Consider the following 20,712-nt stretch of genomic DNA (forward strand, 5'->3'; position numbering starts at 1 on the left):
ATTATTTTGTAGTGGTAATAAAACTAAAATAATTATATTTTAGAAACAATCAAATTAAATCTTAGAATTTTGTGTAGTTATTTTCAATGTTGAAGATTCACAAAATTTTCCTTTTTTTATTTTGTAAATTGCAGCAAATATGTATTTTAAACAATGTTTTTCCACACTTGACTAAAATTTCTTTAAAAATTGGTAGCAGATGGGGTAAAGCTTTTAAATTAAAAATTTTACTCTTGATTTTTAAAAATTATATTAATCTTGGTTTTCTTCCTGTCAATGCCGCCCAATGGGAATCCCCGATTATTACTATAAAAAAAATCTATAGTAATTGAATCTAGTCTGTAATTGAAAAAAATGATAGAAGATCAGAGGCATGTCAGATTTTCAATCTTTGTCATTTTATTTTCCAGTATTGCCAATTTTAAATCGAGAAATTCCAAACCCCTCTCATAGGGAATTTAGTCGAAGACACGACGGTGTATGTAATTCAGAATTGAGTAAATTTTCTGTTTGTTTAAAAAATGTCAATTTTACTGTTTTTTTTACACTAGAGTCAAAGGAAATTTAAATTTTATTTTTTTATTTCGCAGTTAAAAATGGCGAAATTACGGGATTAGTAATTTAAATATATTTTTTAATGCTTACATAAAAACAGAAAACAATAACTAACAAATAAATACAGTGTCTTATTAAAGTAAGTAAGTACGATTATTTCTAAATTTATAAAAATTAAGTACACTTAATTTATAAAAGAAACTGTGTTATAGCTACTTGTGCGGAAAAAATAAATTTGAACAAAAGTTACAAAAGTTTTCGTTTTTTTAATGAAATCAAAATACTTAGGGCCAGTTTCATAATCGAATTAAAGGGACTTTAAAATTAATGTTGGTTTAGAATGTGGAGTTTTTGTCAACAAGTCCGTAGTTATCAGCACATTCTAAAACAACATTAACTTTAAAGTCCCTTTAATTCGATTATGAAACTGGCCCTTAGTTTATTTTCGAAGTGGGCCAATTTTATTTAAAAAAACGTCTAATATTTAAACTAGAGTTTTCAACCGTAAATACATTTTAAACAAAATGAAATATAGGGTGCGCCAAAACTCGCGCCCTAGAGAAAAATGGTAAGGTATGATACCAGGAACATGGAAAAAATGTTAAAAAAGTTCTATCTATAAAAAATTCGAAGTTATAAGTTTAAATTTTGCACTTTGACTTCATTTATTTCAGTTGGAAAAATAACTTTCCAGTTTTTTGATATAGGTTATTAGAAGAGAAAACAAGGAAGCTGTATTCTAAATTGTAACTGTGTTTAATTTTATTTGTAGTTTTTTATTGGCAAAATTGTTGTACATTTACAAAATAATTATATACCAGATCATCAGTATCATTAAATAGACATGAAAAATGTCAAATGTCAAAAAATAAATGTCAAACTTTCGACCATTTGAAAAAAAAAGTTATAGTTGGCTGTGCATTTCAGAAAGCATCAGATAAACAAAAACCATATGTGTCAAAAGTTGGACAAGGAAAAATAAAAATTAATCTGTTTCAGGATTTTTTACAAATATCGCTTATATTCAAATTATGAATTTTATTCCAGTTAAAAATTCCACTCTGTATATGATAACTAAAATTGAAAAGTAATCTAAGAGAAATCTGTAGTAAAAATTTAGGTCACGGAAAATCAATTTGAAAAAGTAAGGGAAATTAGAAGGAAATTAAGTAAATCAAAAGAAATCAAAGTAAAAAGGAAAATTGGTGTACAAAGATTTCCAAAATGTGGGTTGCGGTTCTCGCTATGAAGTTTTTGATATCTACGGCTGAGACATTACATGATAAAAAAAAGTATTACAGCAAAATATTATGAAATACAAAATGTTCTCAGCTATATTGAATTTTTCTAATTTTAAATACATACCGAGTTTTCGGTCTTCAACTCGAACATAGGAAAGTAATGTTGAATGCCAATTTTTTTGATAATAAAATGAAGGGATATCTAAGCAATCAACGTGGTAATCAGGAATTAAATTGGTTTTTATTAAAAACAAGAAAAAGTATGAAATAACAAAGAAAATCAAATACGTTTTTGACAAGTACTACTACTTCACATATTGATAAATATGACAATTGTATGTAAAGGAAAAATACCATTTTTATTCTTATTTCTTGAATCATTTGACGCAAAATAATATTATCTTTCTATAGATACCACAGTGTGATTTGACTAATTTTGTCGGTCACGGGTATTTCAAATTTAGACTAATTTAAATCAATGACAAAAAATAAGCCAAAATTACCTTCTGCTAAATTGGCAAGACGCAATTTCCGGCTAATAAAAAATTAGAACGATTAATTTGCATAAAATCGTCTTCCTTAAAATTCCTAAACCTCTAATCTTGAGTACGAGATTAGTTAACAAAATATCATTAAACCATCTCGTGAAAGTACTTCAAAATCACAATAAAAATCAGAAATTTTCGGTTCGTACTATCACAACTCGAACTCACCATGAAGGTAATCGTTCTTGTTTTGGCCATCGCCGCTTTGGCTGCTGCAGCCCCAAAAGTGAGTTTCCCACACTTTAATTATTATTTTCCTAATAAATTGAAATTTAGCCAACCAAGTTGCACTACCGCAACTTGTACAAACCCCCCGTGGGCCCCATCACACACCGCCCCAGCCTCAGAATCACCGGCGGCCAGGAAGCCACCCCTCACTCCATCCCCTACCAAGCCTTTCTCGAACTCTACGCCGGAAATATCGGTTGGTACTGCGGTGGTTCCCTCATTTCGCAAAATTACGTGTTGACTGCCGGTCACTGCGGAGTCAATGCTACCGAAGTCAGTGTCATCCTGGGGGCCCACACACCCTTCCAAGACGAAGACTCCCAAATCATAATCACGAGCAAAGAAGTCACAGTTCACGAGAAATACGACGGCGACCTTATCATCAACGATATTGCTGTTATCAAACTTTCTGAACCTGCGATTTTCACTAATGCTATCAAAGCGGTGGCTTTGCCAAGCAAAGCTGATGCTATCAAGACTTTCGAGGGTGAAACTGCGAGGATCAGTGGTTGGGGTTATACTACTGGTTTCGGGTATAATAAGCTTTCCGATGTTCTGAATTATGTGGATGTTAAAGTCATCAACAATACCAAATGTGGAGAAACTTTTGGTGATCTTGAAGATTCGATCGTGTGCACGTCCGGAGATGAAAACTCTGGATCTTGCAGTGGGGATTCAGGTGGTCCTCTTGCTATCAATGATAAGCAAATTGGTGTTGTTTCTTTTGGAGTCATCTTCTGCATGCCTGGATACCCCTCAGCTTTCACGAGAGTTACCAGCTTCTTGGACTGGATCGCAGCTAACTCTGATGTTGTTATCAACTAAATTATTAATTTTGGATCTATTTCTATGAAAATAAAGCTTTTTCCCAAAAGTCCAACTATCAATTTGTGAAAAAAAAAAGTTTAAAAATACGACATAAAACACACCAAAAGTAAAAAAATAAGAAATAACATTGTATGTTATAAAAATTACTATGGTGAAAAATATAGTACCAAAAAATTAGCAGAATTCAATAAATTTATTCTGTACATATTTTTTTTGAAAGATTTTGGTATGTATTAATGAAGTGATATTACCTACATTGCATTTAAGTTTTTACTTTCTCGTCAACTCCTCAAAAAGTCATACTTAGATTACCTTTGATATAAACGTAATGATAAAATTATCTTCGTCCAATGTAATTATGAATAAGCATGATAATAAGCAATTGAATTGCTTATTGGCAAAAGCCAACAAATCTAATTCTCAGTTTTTTAATTAAATGTAAACGTTTCAAATAGTTTGTTAGGTTTACTTAATTTCAAGCACCTCAGTAGGTATAAGCACGTATAAGTCCAAGTTTTTTTAAGCTCTTATATCTACTGAGGTGCTCAAAATTAACTAAAACACAAGTAAACTATTTAAAATGTTTATATTTAATTAAAAAACTGTGAATTAAATTTGTTGGTTTTTGCAATTTAATTTCTTATCATGACTTATTCATAATTATATTGGACAAAGTATATTTTATCATTACGTTTGTAACGAAGGTAATCTAAGTATGATTTTTGACCAAGACAGCTAGATTGCTTATCTTATAACTAGAGTTCAGATTTTTATGCAGTGAAATTACTGAAAATATAGGCATATATCGGGTGGTTCAGAAGTCTGGAAACGATTTTATTCTAGCGAAACTATCAATTTTTTGGCAAATAAATTTATAGGTGTGCAATGGCTATAAAAATGCTATAAAAAAAAATGAATATTAATTAATTGTTTATACTTAGGAGATAATCATAGTCAATTTTTTTTAAGGGAAACCTACCACATTTTTTTTTGTAGACAACAAGTTTGTTACAAGAATTGTTGCTGTGCAAAAATTTTTTTTTGTAAACCTCAAACTTTTTTGTTAAAAAAGTGTTTGACTTACAAGAATTAAAGAATTTTTTTGAGTAAACTACCAGATTTTTTGGAAATAAATTAATAAATATTTAAAGGTTGTAAGGGAGCGATGCCAAAATATTTTTTATTTTAATTAATTGTTTAAACTTTTGAGATTACAATTCTAATATTTTTTTTTCTTAAATAAAAACGGTTTTTTATTTATTGTTTTACAAAGATATACTTATGCATTTTATAAATTTTTATAAATTAGTTGTCATCGTAATGGCATGTTTTTTTATTTATACAGGGTGTTTGGTCCAAGCCGCCCCGGCTGATAACGCCTAAACTTACTTCTTTTTTTCAAAAAGTAAATATTTAAGGAATAATATTCATTCTTGACTTTTTTAGTAAATGTACCAATTTTTTTAGCACATCCGGTGTTGCCGGAAATGCTACCAAATTCAGTTTTTCAAATGGAATACCTATGTTTTTTTTCCTTCAAACAATAATAATTGATATGAAAAATACTGTAAACCACTATTTATTACATTTTGCGTAACACAATGCTATCCAAAAATATCTTAAATCTTAGAATTTTATAAGGAAATTGGTCGCGTAGCCTGATTATTAATTTTAAAGGAAAAAATGCTTGGGTACAGTTTTATTTTTGGTTTGACAAATCTAATTTGTCAGTTAATGAGCGAGTTCTCTTATGGAAACTCTTCAATTTTCTTCGACTGATAACAGAATATTCAAATTTCTATTTTTTTGTTCTTCAACCACAGGTTTTTTAGTTTTAAGAACCAAACCTATTCGTCTCAATTGTTTTTCAATTCGACTAAATTTCCAACGATTTGGGTGAACTCTAATTGAGTATTTTTCTCTATACCGTCTTTCAGCTTCCGCTCTGTTTTTATTGCACTTAAAAACACTTCAAGCTGATCTACCAATTCGTCGTAATTAATATCATCCATTATTAAAGATCTCAATTAAATTGATTGACAAATTATGCTTTGTCAAACTAACAATTAAACGGTATCCAAGCATATTGTTTTTTGCATGAATACCTTGACAAGTAAAATCCGCCTACATTGCAAAATTTGCAATAAAATTCAAAAATTTAAATTGTTTTTTGAGTGCATTATGTAAAGTAAAATGTAATAAATAGTGGTTTACCGTATTTTTCATGCCAATTATTATTGTTTCGAGCAAAAAAATATAGGTGTCCCATTTGAAAGCATTTCCGGCTACACCGGATGCGCCAAAAAAATTTGATGCATTTACTAAGAAAACGAGGAATGTATTATTTGAAAACTTAGTTTTTGAAAAGTTTAGGTGTTATCGGCTGGGGCGAATTGGACCGAACAGCCTGTATATATTATTTTTTGACGATGATCCGCTAATATCTCGCGTTTCACTTATATTCACAATATTAATTACCTCAGAGAGGGACATTTGGCTAGATTCTATTCAGGTAATATGCTTACTTAAAAACGTATAATTTGCCTTAAGAAATGTTAATTATTATCCTCTTATTTTTCTTATATAAAATAAATTTTTAATTTATTTTTAATTCAGAAGATTTAAAGTAATATTTTTAACATTGTGGAAATAGTCGGCATAAAAAATGTTGCCTCTAACCATGTATGTACCCCAGCGAGTGACTACAACTACAGGTTCAGCCTATTTGCTTTAAAAAAATTACTTAATTCTGAATTACTGAATTCTGAAAAGACAGGGGTAACGCCAGTGTCGGTGGTGCATAGTCCGATAAAGCAATAAACCTCCAGTTTCTTTCTCAGAATTTATAATATGTTGGTAAAATTATCAAATGCCCTAAATATCGAAATTATGCAACAACCCCCAAAAACTTAAAAATATGCAAAATTCGCATATATGTGTTTTGTACACATCCTAAATTAAAAAAAAAAATTCCTATAAATAATAAATATGCAATTTGCATAAAATCCGAACTCTACCTACTTATAACTTTGGCTTAAGAACATTTAAATATGTATTATAGTATTTTTTTACCTTTGGTGTATTTTATGTCGAGTTTTTCGACAATTTTTTTCATTCTTTTTTTTTCTTTTTTTTTTCTTTTTTAATACTTCTAACAGAAATTGTACAGTTGCCGAATTAAAATTTCGAGCAATATTGTTATTTTCATAATGTTAACTCTAAAACGACATTTACATTAATAATCTGATTTTTTACTCTTGTCATGTTTATGTCATTTTGATTTATTTACTTTAAAAAATAGTGATTTGTAGCATAATAACGGGTAGGCAGCAGATTAAAGTTCAATTAATAAATTTCCCAAGACGGACAAATTGTTTCATTAACAATTTTAACAACAAAAAAATAAGTTTAATTGTCGAATGTCAGTCACGATGACAGTAAAAGGTAGTTTACAGTGAACTTTTTAAAGTGACAGAAAAATACTGCCCGAAATTTTAATTCCGCAACGGTACTCAAATATTAGAAATTATTATTAAGACAATAGAACTTCTTAGAAAAAGCTTTATTTCAATTGAAATAAATACAAAATGAATAACTTATTAATTGATAACAACATCAGAGTTAGTTGCAATCCAGTCCAAGAAGCTGGTAACTCTGGAGAAAGCTGAGGGGTATCCAGGCAAGCAGTAGATGACCCCGAAAGAGACAACACCAATTTGCGTGTCATTGATAGCAAGAGGACCACCAGAATCCCCACTGCAGGATCCAGTATTTTCATCACCGGACGTGCACACGATCGAATCTTGAAGCTCACCGAAAGCTTTTCCACATTTATCATTACTGATGACTTTAACATCCACATAATTCAGAACATCGGAAAGCTTATCACCGAAACCATCAGTCAAACCCCAACCACTGATCCTCGCAGTTTCACCCTCGAAAGTGTTATTAGCATCAGCTTTGCTCGGCAAAGCCACAGCTTTGATAGCATCAGTGAATGTCACAGCTTCAGGAAGTTTGATAACAGCAATATCGTTGATGATAAGTTCGCCGTCGTATTTCTCGTGGACTTTGACTTCTTTGCTCACGATTTTGACTTGGGTGTCTTCGGCTTGGAGGGGTTTGTGGGCCCCGAGGGTGACATGGGCTTCAGTAGCATCGACTCCGCAATGACCAGCAGTCAACACGTAGTTTTGCGAAATGAGGGAACCACCGCAGTACCAACCCTCACTTTCGGCGTAGACCTCGAGGAAGGTTTGGTAGGGGATGGAGTGAGGGGTGGCTTCCTGGCCGTTGATAATTCTGGGGATGGGGCGGTGTTTGATGGGGCCCACGGGGGGTTTGTACAAGTTGCGATAGTGCAACTTAGTTGGCTAAATTTCAATTTATTAGAAAAATGAACAAAAATTGGGAAACTCACCTTTGGGACTGCAGCAGCCAAAGCGAAGATGGCCAAAACAAGGACGATTACCTTCATGTTGAGTTCGGATTGTGATAGTTTGAACAGAAAATTTCATACTTTTATAGTGATTTTGAAGTACTCACACGAGACGGTTTATAGGTATTTTTTTAACTAATCTCGTACTCAAGATTAGAGTTTGAGGAATTGTAAGGAAGACGATTCTATACAAATTAATCGTTCCAATTTTTTATCAGCCGGAAATTGCGTCTTGCCAATTTAACAAGAGGTAATTTTGGATATTTGTTTGTATTAGTCTAAATTTGGAATATCTGTGACCATTAAAATTAGTCAAATCATCTTGATTCTAAATATTGTACCCATTATAGAAAACAAACACTAATTTCTTTGAGAATTAAAAAATTACAATATATAAACTCTTGTAATAACAATCGTAAAATCTGGATTATCGCAAAGACGCCACTTTCTTTTTGAAGTATCCTAATCCCAGTTTGTACACGTGTACATTTTTCACATTTGTCAGTTTAGAAATTACGCAATTTTCAAATATATAGAAAATTAGTTAATGTTAAATCTATTTTTTTCTATTTTGCAAAATAGCAATAAATGAATTCGCAACGTTTTAACCGATTTTAATATATTAGAATCCTTGACTTTTTTATATAGGTATATTCTCTAAAACTCTATAATCTAGAAATTTGTTAAAAGTTGCATTACAAAGAACGCAAAATGAAGAGAATGTAACATGAATAACAAAAAACGTCTCAAAAAAATCCAACCTGTGATTAATTAGTAATTAACTTTGTTACTTTTAAATGGAATAGTAGAAAGTTGGAAAAATAAATACTAACACAGAAGTTGCAAAGAGTTTTATGATGCAATTTTAAGAAAACAGATATCACACTAAGACTTAAGATCGTTCGATATTGTTGACTCAAGGACATACAGTTGTAGTAAGATTAAGATCAAACAATTTAGGATTTTTTTCTATTTTTTGAGTGGTGTACGTACCTATACGTATTACTCTAATACGTACTTAATCTAAATAATAAAAAAACATAAACCACATTGATTATTATTTTTTTATTTTGAATAGAATTTCTTGTCCCAAACGAAAATACTACAAAGAGAGAAAAGAGAAAAATTTGTCGTAAATTAATAAAATTAAATAAAGAAATGGTGTGTAAAAATAAGAAAAATTAAAAAAAAATATAAATTACAAACTTATACACAAAATATATCGAGTGAATGAAAAGTATGGAACCAAGCATTTTTTGCATAAACTAATTACTTTACACAAAAAATAATTAGTGCACTGTAAAGTATGTACAAAAATGTGATCATTTGTCAAGAACAAAATTTTTCGAAATTTCTTTTATTTAGTTTTCGAGTTTTGAAAAAAAAATTTAATGGCAACCTACCATGACAATTTTTGAATTAAAGATTATGATATAAAAATGACCCCTAATTAAATAAAATTGTTTTTTAACCAGTCATTGTTTTAATTTATTAAAACATTTAAGATTTTAATGTTAAAGCTGAGTTCTGAGCTCATCACGAAGATTTTCCGAAAACCGCAACCCACATTTTGGAGATATTCGTACACCAATTTTTTTTTTATTTTGATTTACTTGATTTTCTCATAATTTCCTCTAATTTTTCAAGTTGATTTTCCGTGCTCTAAATTCTTGCTACAGATTTCTCTTAGAATGCTTTACAATTTAGTTATCGTAAATATATTTTTTGTAATTGTATAAAAAATACATTTTACCTGACAAATAATTTACAAACAATTATAAAGATGTTATTACATTTGTAATAAAACTTTGAAAAATTGTGAATTATATTTCTTATTTTTCTTAATTATAATTGACAAGGAATTGTACAAAATCTAGTGATAAACCTTAGTCCATTGATTAACTTAATAACAATAACGGATGCAGCATAGTACTACTCAATTTCTAATTAAAGATAATAATTTTCAAAACATTACATCCGGTGAGATAAAAAAACTAGCAGGTATAAAAGTATGAAACTTTGAGAAAAGTTTATCAAAAATCAACCGAACTCAACATGAAGGTATTCATCCTTGTTTTGGCCATCTCCGCTTTGGCTGCTGCAGCCCCAAAGGTGAGTTTCCCAATTTTTGTTCATTTTCCTAATAAATTGAAATTTAGCCAACTAAGTTGCACTACCGCAACTTGTACAAACCCCCCGTGGGCCCCATCAAACACCGCCCCAGCCCCAAAATCATCGGCGGCCAGGAAGCCATCCCTCACTCCATCCCCTACCAAACCTTCCTCGAAGTCTACGCCGAAAGTGAGGGTTGGTACTGCGGTGGTTCCCTCATTTCGCCAAACTACGTGTTGACTGCCGGTCACTGCGGAGTCGATGCTACCGAAGCCCATGTCACCCTCGGGGCCCACAAACCCCTCCAAGCCGAAGACACCCAAGTCAAAATCGTGAGCAAAGAAGTCAAAGTCCACGAGAAATACGACGGCGAACTTATCATCAACGATATTGCTGTTATCAAACTTCCTGAAGCTGTGACATTCACTGATGCTATCAAAGCTGTGGCTTTGCCGAGCAAAGCTGATGCTGATAACACTTTCGAGGGTGAAACTGCGAGGATCAGTGGTTGGGGTTTGACTGATGGTTTCGGTGATAAGGTTTCCGATGTTCTGAATTATGTGGATGTTAAAGTCATCAGTAATACCAAATGTGAAGAAGCTTTCGGTGAGCTTCAAGATTCGATCGTGTGCACGTCCGGTGATGAAGATACTGGATCCTGCAGTGGCGATTCTGGTGGTCCTCTTGCTATCAATGACACGCAAATTGGTGTTGTCTCTTTTGGAATCAGGTACTGCTTGCCTGGATACCCCTCAGCTTTCTCCAGAGTTACCAGCTTTTTGGACTGGATCGCAACTAACTCCGATGTTGTTATCAACTAAAAAATGATTAATTTTGTATTTGTTTCTATGAGAATAAAACTTTTTCTAAAAATTCCTAGTGCCTTAATAATAATGTGTAATATTTGGGTACAAATACTATTAAAAACGTGAAAAAAAAAGAATGAAAAAAATTGTTTAAAAATGCGACATAAAACACACCAAAAGTAAAGAAATATCTCTCTGTGTGTTTTGATTTTCTGTTGATTTCTTAAATTTGTAAAATTTGGCACTATTTAGGTGATTATAAAACAATGAACTCAAATCTTGGCCATTTAGCAGATTTCAATATATTTTTTTTAAACATTTTGTTATGTATAAAGTGATATTACCTACACTATATTTAAGTAAAGTTTTTTCATCAAGTACTCAAAAATGATACTTGGATTACCTTTGTTATATATTATTTCCTTCCAACAGGGAATAAACTAACGCTTTATTCCTTCATTTTTAACTGATTTTTACTCTTAAAATAAACTGAAATTTAAGTACTCAATTGAATTTTTGAAGTGTTTTTTTGACAAGCATCTCAATACTGTTCTACTCATAAAATTGTAATTAAATGAACTGACTATTTTGACAAATTATTTGACAAATTTATCATTTTTTTAAATTATTACCCAATTTATTCTGTTAGAAGTCTTGTATGCATCGCTGGAATAAACATCGTAAATTCCTCGAATAAAAATGTCCTCGGATCTCTTAGGTCCCCTCTAGAGATACAGGGTGTTAAAAAAAGATTGTATTTAAGAAAGTACATAATACTATGAACCAAAATAAACAAATAAGTCCACAATGTAGCAGTTTCGGAGATTTCATGTGTGAAAATATTTAGAATCTTTAAATAAACTGCAAATAAATATTTCAAAAAACAAATAATTTTCGATATTTCCGAAAACGTTGCGGACCCATATTTATTAATAATTTTTTGGTTGTTTTTGTTCATACTATTACCTTCTAAAATTTTTTACAATCTTTTTTAATACCCTGTATATATTTAGCTCGTAAGTTAAAAATTCACTAACTTTGCTAAAAAAAAACCTAAAAAACATCGTATTGGGCCGCAATTTCAGCAATTTGAAAAAATTTGTTTTTTTTTTTGAAGACAGAAAGAAACATACTTTAATAAATTTTACTAAAAATAACCATATTTGCGCCAATTCTGAGTGACTTAGTTAATTTTTATGTCAGAAACTCACTTAATTCAAGAGATTTTGCTAAAAAAAGGCAAAAATTGTCGTTTTGAGCTTGAGTTTCGTAATTTCAGCCAATTTTGAACGAATTTTAGGGACAGAAAATCACTTAATTAAAAAAAAATCTCATTAAAACTGGTCGGAAAATCCTTGTTTCAGTGATTTAGATCAGTGAAACTTATGAAACTTTAAAGTCATTTTTCTGTACCGATTTGAAAAACCAAAAGTGTTATTTTATTTTATTTTCTATATCTCTAGAATCTTTGCTCTATGACTAATCCTTTATTTTTATAACTTATAGAATTCTAAATTAAGATAATACCTTTATGGCTACTTGTATTGTAATTCTTTACTACTTTACAAGTAGTTTTTCGTGACGAGATAAACTGATCTGATATTGTGTGTTTCATTTAAATGAGAAAACTTCAACTTATTATAACGATCAGAGTCGTATTTTGATTTATTTCTTTTATTGTGTAATTTTTATAACATTAATCTGTTTTGAACCACTTTGTTATTTTAATTAACAGTAAAAATTTTTTGACTTTAAGTGGCACCTACTTAACTCTTAGTCTCCCTGAGCCAAGATAATGCAAATCCATGGAAAAACAAATCCAATATCAGGAAAACGTGCCGTGATAAGAGATCTGTTTCACTATAAAAACCAAAACTTTGATCAATTACCACAAAACGAAATTCAATATGAGGACCATCATCTTTCTTTTGACCATTACTGCATTGGCTGCTGCCTTTCCTGGAGTGAGTATTTCGGATTTTTTTTAATTTTACTTAATTGATTTTCCAGACAACCAAATTGCATTATCGCAATTTGTACAAACCCCCAGTCGGCGAAATCAAGCACAAACCCAACCCCAGAATCATCGGAGGCCACGAAGCCCTCCCCCACTCCATCCCTTTTCAAACATTTCTCGAAATTTACAACGATGGTGAAGCTTGGTACTGCGGGGGTTCCCTCATTTCGCAAAACTACGTGTTGACTGCCGGTCATTGTGGCGATGGGTGAGTTTTTAATTGATGTGAAACAATAATAATCGGGGTTTTAGGGCTACTGAAGTCCAGGTGACTCTCGGAGCCCACAAAGTCTTCGAAACTGAAGACACTCAAGTCAAAATGACCAGCAAAGAGATCAAAGTTCATGAAGAATACGATGGAGGGCTTATTGTTAATGACATTGCTGTTATCAAACTTCCACAACCTGTCAATCTTACTGATTCTGTTAAAATTGTGGCCTTGCCTAGTAAGATTGATGTTAACAACACGTTTGTTGGCACCACTGCGAGGATTAGTGGCTGGGGATTGACCAACGGTTTTGGTGATCTTTCAGAAGTTTTGCGTTACGTCGATGTTAATGTTATTACAAATATTGATTGTGGAAATCAGTTCGATGAAGAGTTTGTTGATTCGATTTTGTGTACGTCAGGGGGTAGTGATAGTGGGTCTTGTGATGGGGACTCTGGGGGTCCTCTTATTGTCGATGGAGTGCAAATTGGGGTTGTTTCGTTTGGAGTTATGTGGTGCTTGCCAGGTTACCCTTCTGGATTTTCCAGAGTTACCAGTTTCTTGGATTGGATTGCAACTAATTCCGATGTAGTGATTAATTAATTAACTAATTTTATTTACAATTGTAATAAAAGATTTTTGAAATAATTTGGAAATTGAAGTTTTTTTACCATTTTTACAATTTTTGCGAAATTCCACACATTTTTTTAAATTTCTATTTAGGAAAGTTTCATGAATTTTTCTGGGTCTTTATAACCTGTAGGGGTTAGTCCGGGCAAATTAGCTTAAAAAATAGGGGTCAGGTTACAATAATTCGCATAAAGCTGTAAATTGGTTTGAATGTTGGGAACTCTATTATAAAAGAAATGTGAAAAGTCCCCATCGATCCCACATCTGCAAAAAAAGTTATTCAAGGTCAAAGGTTGCGAAAATGGGTTTTTTGCATTTTTCAGCGAAACGGTAAGTTTTATCATAAAAATACATCAGATAAAAATTGTAGAGCATGCAATTCTCTATAAAAATTATTCTTATACTTTTTTTCCTAAGAGTTACCATTTCTGAGATATAGCGATTTAAAAAGTTGTGTTCTTCATAATATGCACACGTTTCCAGGCCACCTGTGAGGTAGTGTACTTGGCGCGTATTTTTAATGTAGTTTCCCCGGTAGGCCTCTTTCACGATCTATTGAGGTTCTGTTTAATTAAAAAATATTGTATCAAATGACAAATGGTACTATTGGAGATGATAAAAGCGATGTAAATTATGAGTAATACAGGATGTTTACAGTCTTGGAGTTGAAAATTGACCTAATAATAGAAGAGTACAGAAACACTGTAACCGCGAAAAAAAACTCACACAATTGTTATTATCAAGAATGTTATTTAACTCCAAAATATTGGTACATGGTTTGAGGGTCACTGGAATTATTTCCTTGTCCATGACAATGAAAGAGAAAAGTCACTTCATAGTTTTGACACTGTCATCATTTGATTTGCTTTTGCTTTAGTTTTTATCAAAATTCGAAGATCTTTTGTTTAATCTCTTTTCAGCGAATGGTTTCCAATAGGTTTGATTCGTTTTTCTTAATTTTTCTCCAAATTTATAAACATGTATGGCAAAACATTAAAATAATAAATTGGTTGTCGTGATTATGATTTACGGTGAAACACAAGGTAATGATACTAATTACCATTGTTGCAGCTGAATCAGCAGTTTTCAAACAAATAGCGAAAAATGCATAATTTCCTTTAACAACGTGAATTTTTGTTTTATATAGCGTATTAGTTTTCTTCTACCGTGAATATCATCTCATTTAAATTTCAACCTCAAGATTGTAAACACCCTGTATAGAGGGAAATTATTCGTCTGATTGATAGTTATCTGATGGTATTTCAAGTGTACTGTCTTCTTCGTCTTCTTCTTTTCTTTATTCTTCTTATTCTTCTTCTTCTTCAAGTTCCTGCTGGGTACAAGTAATTTGTTCGAAAAGCGATGACTCAGATGTCTCCTCGCAGATATTGTAAGCATCTTCTCCTAATAACGATTCAACATTGGAGCATGATTAGCCTTGACAGCTGGTACATGCTAATGAACAAAACAATCCAACTTTTTTGCAACCATTTGGCATTACACCCCTTTTTGCAATTGCAAAAAATTGTATTGAGGAGTTTTTCCGGTGCAGGTGGGAATAAAGTCTGAATTGGTCCCAATGTATTATTAACTAATTTCCAACCCCAGTCTTCTGGGTCCAGTTTATTACCAAGCCACATTTGAGCTTGATAATAAACCCGAAATAGATGTTGCTGAGCAGAAGCAGAGGTTGGGGGAAGACATGCCAATTGCACTCGTTTTTTGTTAGGAGTATTTTTTAAAAAAGATAAGTATTGAAACTTATCTAAGCAGGTAATTTTTTTAGAGGCTCCGTGCATAGAAAGAAGAAAGCGAATTCCGTTGATGATTACAACTTGTGGAGTAGAATTACCATTTTGAAAAACTTCAGCACAATTAATTAAGTCTTGTTTTTCAAACAATTTAAAAATTGTTGTTTTATCTGCGAGGAGACATCTGATTCATCGCTCCTAGAACAATTTACTTGTACCCAGCAGAAGATGAAGAAGAAGAAGAAAAAAGAAAAGAAGAAGACGAAGAAGACAGTACACTTGAAATACCATCGGACGAATAATTTTCCTCTATGTTACTCATAATTTTGTTTTTTTTTTGTCATCTCCAATAGTATCATTTGTCATTTGATACAATATTTCCTAATTAAACAGAACCTCAATAGATCGTGAAATAGGCCTAGAGAGGAAACCACGTTAAAAAACGCGCCAAGTACACTACCTCACAGATGGTGTGGGAACGTGTGCATATTATGAAGAACACAACTTTTTAAATCGCTATATCTCAGAAATGGTAACTCTTAGGAAAAAAAGTATAAGAACAATTTTTATAGAGAATTGCATGCTCTACAATTTTTGTCAGATGTATTTTTATGATGAAACTTACCGTTTAGCTGAAAAATGCAAAAATCCCATTTTCGCAACATTTGACCTTGAATAACTTTTTTTGCAGATGTGGGATCGATGGGGACTTTTCACTTTTCTTTTATAATGGGGTGTCCAACATTCGTACCAATTTTTAGCTTTATGCGAATTATTGTAACCTTGAATTGCCCGGTGCGATTTAAAAATTTTCGATTTTTAAATTTTACTACCGCTTACCTTCAAAAAATTCGTAATTTTTTAAACTTGACCCCATAACGTTTTATGCACTTTTTGAGTCTTTAAGACCTCCAGAAATGTAGAAAACGTTAAATGGATCAATTTTAAAGTTGAATTTTTTTTTGATATTTGTCGAGATTTTGGTCGTTTTTTGGCACCCGGAGCGGTCTATTGCGAATAACACCGGACTTATTAATACATATAAGTCGCTAATGTACCGTTAGAAAGCAAATTTAATTTTCTATCATATATACCGGGTGATTCTTAAATAGACCGACAAAATTTTATTACAGCTTCCCAACGATAAATGGAGGCAAACTGTACGATTTTTACGTTTATATCTTTTAGGGGCAAAACCCCCTTGATCCGTGTCACTTACGGCGTTCATGAATTGTTGAAATATCAAGTACATTTTTATCAAATTAATTACCATGGTTTCTACTACCTGTGCTAATACTATTTACGAACACATCAGTGGCGTACGCTTTACTTCGAAAATCACTTTAATAAATTTTATTTGGAGAACGGTTAAACAAAGAATTTTTTAAATATTTTTTCCAGCATGGTCTCATTTGATACTACCAAGGATAAAATTTTGTCGGTCTATTTAAGAATCACCCTGTATAAAAATCAGTATTCTACGATAAATAGTTAAATAAATTTCTGAAAAAGTCAAAAATATCGACTATAACTTCAAAACTATTACAAATTTTGCAGTTTTTTTTGACGCCAATCGATTTTCCGGAACATTTGACATATGTCTAGGACAAAATATTATATCATTGAGGTACAGTTTTGATGCAATTTACATAATAAAAAAAAAAGGAAAAATTTGTTAACACTAGTGTTTTTGAATATGTCTCAGGTTCAATTTAAACCTATCTTATCCGATAGATTTTGAAGCGCTGATTACGAATTTGCCAAGCATTTTTCGCTATTTCCACTAGTTTCGCCGTAATCGACGTATAAAAATTGATTTTTTTGCGAGATGTTGGGTAATATGAATAAAATGTAGAAAAAGCTTTTACTATAGTTTTGTCTCTTTCTTTCTCATAAAATCTTATTATGTCTACCTTTTACTATTACAAGTAGAAGCATTTACTTAATTTTATTCATACGGCATGACTTGGCTTTAGTGTCAATCGATAGATATTTTTACGCTTATTACGATGGTGTTGAGCTTTTTGCTCTAAATGTAATAATTTCAAAAAGTAAAAATTCTCAAAATTGTGAAACTATAAGACTTAGAGCAAAAAGTTAAAAACCATTAAAATCTACATGAAATTATCTATTTAATGGCGCAAACCGAATGTCACTCCGGGTTATGGTTCCGGGTACAAAGCCATTTCTAGTTTATTTCATAAAAAAATTAAATCTCAAAAACTATGAGTCCTAGGTCAAAACGGTTTATACAGGCGAGTTCTACGGTTAATTTTATATACGGTACTAATTTTTCATAAGAACCAACAATTTTTGATTTTTTGGTCAAAATTGAATGCTTTTAGCCTTATTCTTAAATTTATTACTCAATATCTTAAAAACTATGCATCGTAGAGTATTTTAACTTGTTGCATCGTCTCCAGCGCGTAATTTTATGTCTAGAAAACCATATTTTAAGCGTTTTTACGATTTAAGGTAAATTAACTATTTTTACGATTTTCATCAATTCAAAAAATTCGTAATTTTTTAAACTTGACCCAATAACGTTTTATGCACTTTTTTGAGTCTTTAAGACGTCTGGAAATGTATAAAACGTTATATCGATTAATTTTAAAGTTGATTTTTTTTAATTTTTAACGAGATTTTGGTCGACTTTTGGCACCCGGAGCGGTCTATTGACAATAACTCCGGACTTATTGGTGATAACCTTTTATATTGGGTACCGTTGAATAGAAAATTTAATTTTCTATCATATACGAAAAAGATCAGTGTTCTACGATAAATAGTTGTTGTAAAAATATTTGATAAAGGCAAAAATATTGAAAATGTAGATTCGACTATAACTTCAAAACTATTACGATTTGAAACAAGCTCGAAAAAACTTAAGAATCTTAAAAACCCAGTCAATTGGAAGTATGGTTTTACAATTTTTAAAACGATTTCTGTTCATTACTCGAAAACTGCCGGTTTTAATGAATAAGAATAAGAAACCATAAATTCCGAAGTATTTTAGCTATAAGCAGATTGCCAAAAAAAAAATTAATCATTTCTGAATGTCCATTGAGAAAAAAAATTGTCGACAATCACGTCATAGTCCACATTGTGATGCAAATAACTTATCTTGCATTTTAAAAGGCTCAATTAACCCATCTTTGTAGGCGCACCAAATGAATAAATAGCCACTTCCTCAAATAATCTCGTCGCATTTTGGTCGACTCAACCCACTCCAACTCTCCACCACAATTAATCGAGTCAAAGATCCAAAAATCGGTGATAACAAACCCGTGACGTCTCACTTCTTGCTTTATCTCTCGTGTTTTGGTAAACATCGTTTCATAACGCTCGAATTTTCGAAATGTCCACGCGTCGTGGTATTAGGGCATAGTAGGGAGGCTGAATGGTCCAGATATTGATCGTTCTCCTCCGCGAGTGAGTCGCAAAGACGACGCGGGGTTGGCGCACTCACAACCAAGCTCTCGGCCATGGAGGGTGCCAGCAAGCCCGACGAGGAGATCGCCCTCAAGCCCAAGATGACCCTCGTCAACGGCATCACCGTCATCGTGGGCTCCATCATCGGCTCCGGGATCTTCGTCTCGCCGGCGGGGGTCCTCATGCACACCGGCAGCGTCAACGTCTCCCTCCTCGTGTGGACCATTTCGGGGGTCTTCTCAATGGTGAGTACAGCGGAACCCATCACCCCGGGGCAGGTGCAAGGTTACGCCAAACCGCACTTACGCCAACTTCTTGTTTTTCGCCATAACAAGGACGAAGTACCGGTACTTTGCGGTATGAAATTACGGCTGTAATTACTTTTTTGCGGTAATTGGGACTGGTCAAGTGTGCGATGCGAAGGCTGGGGAAGCACGGGCGGAAAATGGCCATTACGTGACAAGGGAAAGCTCTCAAAACACGTGGAAATTCGCCTTGAAGCTGGAAGGGGTTTAATGTGTTGAGTCATCAAATTCTAGAAAATCTACAGAATGTCTCAAAAAATTTAACAAATTAATTTTTGTTTCAGTCGTTCATACAAGTCGCGTATACTATTTGATTTTATTACAAAAAAATTAAAATGGATGAAACCGCCAATTATATTGCGATGTTAGACATTAATCTTAGCTGAATCATTGTGTACACTGTACAGGGTGACATTAATACAAATTTTATTCTAATTTGATTGTATTTGGACTCATCATTTATACTTTTTTTCACATTAATGTGTATCAAGTAGGTTGTAGAAGTCTAAATGCATCTTTAACTTAAAGGCTAATTCACACAAAAAGTGTCATTATACATAATGTAATTCAGAACAAATTTAATCACATCAATAATGACAAAAAAAATTATGTTTGCTACCCTATGTTAATTGTTAATTTTTATTATTTTTTGCTACCTGAGGTGCATAATTATATAATTTGGAGGGAAGATTGAGGTTAGGATTGTTTGAACTTTTGCATGGTTGCCACCTTAAAATGATCCCTTTCAACGACGACACTAATATGAAAACGAGTATATTCAATTTTATAAAAATTGGCTATATCTTTATTAGGTTCAAATAAGAAAATAGTGCAAAAGTTGGTAATACTGTGCCTACAATTAAACTGCTGATCTTGGTGGTCCGTGATTTTAAAATTAAATTGACAAACACAGAAAATTATAGAGCCAGAAAATTTTAGACTTATTTCTTTTATTTTTTTAGTTTTGCAAACCTAAATTAAAATTCACAGCCTACTGTGATCAAATATGTAATTTAAGTCATGCTAATTTTGTACATTTTTTTTATTTTGTAAAAAGTGCTAGCCCATATATTTTTGTAGTTAGTAAAAAATGTTGACTTTTATTATTTTAAAATACATGGATGTCAATTGGCTGTCACTTTACAAAAGCCTACTTTGTATTTATCGACTGTTATATCCAGTCTGTTGTCATGGAAACATTAAAATAAAATTGTTTTTTATTTTTAAAAAAATATTTGTTTATTTATGTCACTCTGTATATTATTAAAACCGCTGATATGATCTATCACGACCTGACCCGTCCTGATTGTATTTATAACATTTGATTTAGTAATTTGTTTTTTATCTAGAATTATAGAAATACACTTCGTGTCATTAAAAAATTACTAAAGCTAATTAAATAGATATTTTAAAATTGGTCAAATCAGAAGAAACTGATAAATTAGACAGTTTCCAACACATTAAATTGCTTTTTACCCTTAGGTTTAAAAAAAAATTGGTTTTAGATAAGGAAAGTCAGATACGAGTACATTGTGGAATGTGGAATTGTTATTATTTTGATTAACTATTAAATTATGTAAAAAAACACAAAAATTTTAAGTAAGTTTATATAACTTTTA

At 32.0% G+C, this 20,712-nt stretch overlaps 5 protein-coding genes across 5 annotated transcripts in view; 4 read left to right on the forward strand and 1 right to left on the reverse strand.

Moving 5' to 3' along the window:
• The first annotated feature begins 2,429 nt into the window (after positions 1-2,429).
• LOC123011835 (brachyurin-like) lies at positions 2,430-3,446 on the forward strand. Its single transcript, XM_044409484.1, has 2 exons — positions 2,430-2,567; positions 2,618-3,446. The coding sequence occupies exons 1-2, from the start codon at positions 2,511-2,513 to the stop codon at positions 3,392-3,394; spliced, it is 834 nt and encodes a 277-aa protein (XP_044265419.1). The 5' UTR covers positions 2,430-2,510; the 3' UTR covers positions 3,395-3,446.
• Positions 3,447-6,944: 3,498 nt separating this feature from the next.
• On the reverse strand, positions 6,945-7,874 carry LOC123011854 (chymotrypsin-like). Its single transcript, XM_044409508.1, has 2 exons — positions 7,818-7,874; positions 6,945-7,770 (listed from the first exon to the last, which is right to left on the reverse strand). The coding sequence occupies exons 1-2, from the start codon at positions 7,872-7,874 to the stop codon at positions 6,997-6,999; spliced, it is 831 nt and encodes a 276-aa protein (XP_044265443.1). The 3' UTR covers positions 6,945-6,996.
• Positions 7,875-9,880: 2,006 nt separating this feature from the next.
• LOC123011844 (chymotrypsin-like) lies at positions 9,881-10,768 on the forward strand. The gene is made up of 2 exons (XM_044409496.1): positions 9,881-9,947; positions 9,995-10,768. Exons 1-2 carry the CDS (start codon positions 9,891-9,893, stop codon positions 10,766-10,768), a joined length of 831 nt encoding a protein of 276 aa, XP_044265431.1. The 5' UTR covers positions 9,881-9,890.
• A 1,892-nt stretch (positions 10,769-12,660) lies between these two features.
• On the forward strand, positions 12,661-13,581 carry LOC123011862 (brachyurin-like). The gene is made up of 3 exons (XM_044409521.1): positions 12,661-12,717; positions 12,764-12,978; positions 13,023-13,581. Exons 1-3 carry the CDS (start codon positions 12,661-12,663, stop codon positions 13,579-13,581), a joined length of 831 nt encoding a protein of 276 aa, XP_044265456.1.
• A 5,057-nt stretch (positions 13,582-18,638) lies between these two features.
• The window catches only part of LOC123011782 (large neutral amino acids transporter small subunit 1), a 15,759-nt gene continuing 13,685 nt past the window's right edge, over positions 18,639-20,712 (forward strand). The window contains exon 1 of the mRNA XM_044409417.1: positions 18,639-19,033. Coding sequence (XP_044265352.1) covers positions 18,842-19,033 — 192 coding nt within the window. The 5' untranslated portion in view covers positions 18,639-18,841. The remainder of the gene's footprint in view (positions 19,034-20,712) is intronic.

Source organism: Tribolium madens, unplaced genomic scaffold (genome assembly GCF_015345945.1).
Source record: "Tribolium madens isolate multiple individuals breed KSU strain unplaced genomic scaffold, Tmad_KSU_1.1 Scaffold_19;HRSCAF=116;Tcas5.2_LG9, whole genome shotgun sequence".
Taxonomy (NCBI): domain Eukaryota; kingdom Metazoa; phylum Arthropoda; class Insecta; order Coleoptera; family Tenebrionidae; genus Tribolium; species Tribolium madens.

Coding starts and splice junctions, on each gene's coding strand:
- LOC123011835 (XM_044409484.1), top strand. CDS start 2,511: ATGAAGGTAATCGTTCTTGTTTTGGCCATCGCCGCTTTGGCTGCTGCA. Junction 2,568..2,617: donor TGGCTGCTGCAGCCCCAAAA/GTGAGTTTCCCA, acceptor ATTGAAATTTAG/CCAACCAAGTTGCACTACCG.
- LOC123011862 (XM_044409521.1), top strand. CDS start 12,661: ATGAGGACCATCATCTTTCTTTTGACCATTACTGCATTGGCTGCTGCC. Junction 12,718..12,763: donor TGGCTGCTGCCTTTCCTGGA/GTGAGTATTTCG, acceptor TTGATTTTCCAG/ACAACCAAATTGCATTATCG. Junction 12,979..13,022: donor GCCGGTCATTGTGGCGATGG/GTGAGTTTTTAA, acceptor TCGGGGTTTTAG/GGCTACTGAAGTCCAGGTGA.
- LOC123011844 (XM_044409496.1), top strand. CDS start 9,891: ATGAAGGTATTCATCCTTGTTTTGGCCATCTCCGCTTTGGCTGCTGCA. Junction 9,948..9,994: donor TGGCTGCTGCAGCCCCAAAG/GTGAGTTTCCCA, acceptor ATTGAAATTTAG/CCAACTAAGTTGCACTACCG.
- LOC123011854 (XM_044409508.1), bottom strand. CDS start 7,874: ATGAAGGTAATCGTCCTTGTTTTGGCCATCTTCGCTTTGGCTGCTGCA. Junction 7,771..7,817: donor TGGCTGCTGCAGTCCCAAAG/GTGAGTTTCCCA, acceptor ATTGAAATTTAG/CCAACTAAGTTGCACTATCG.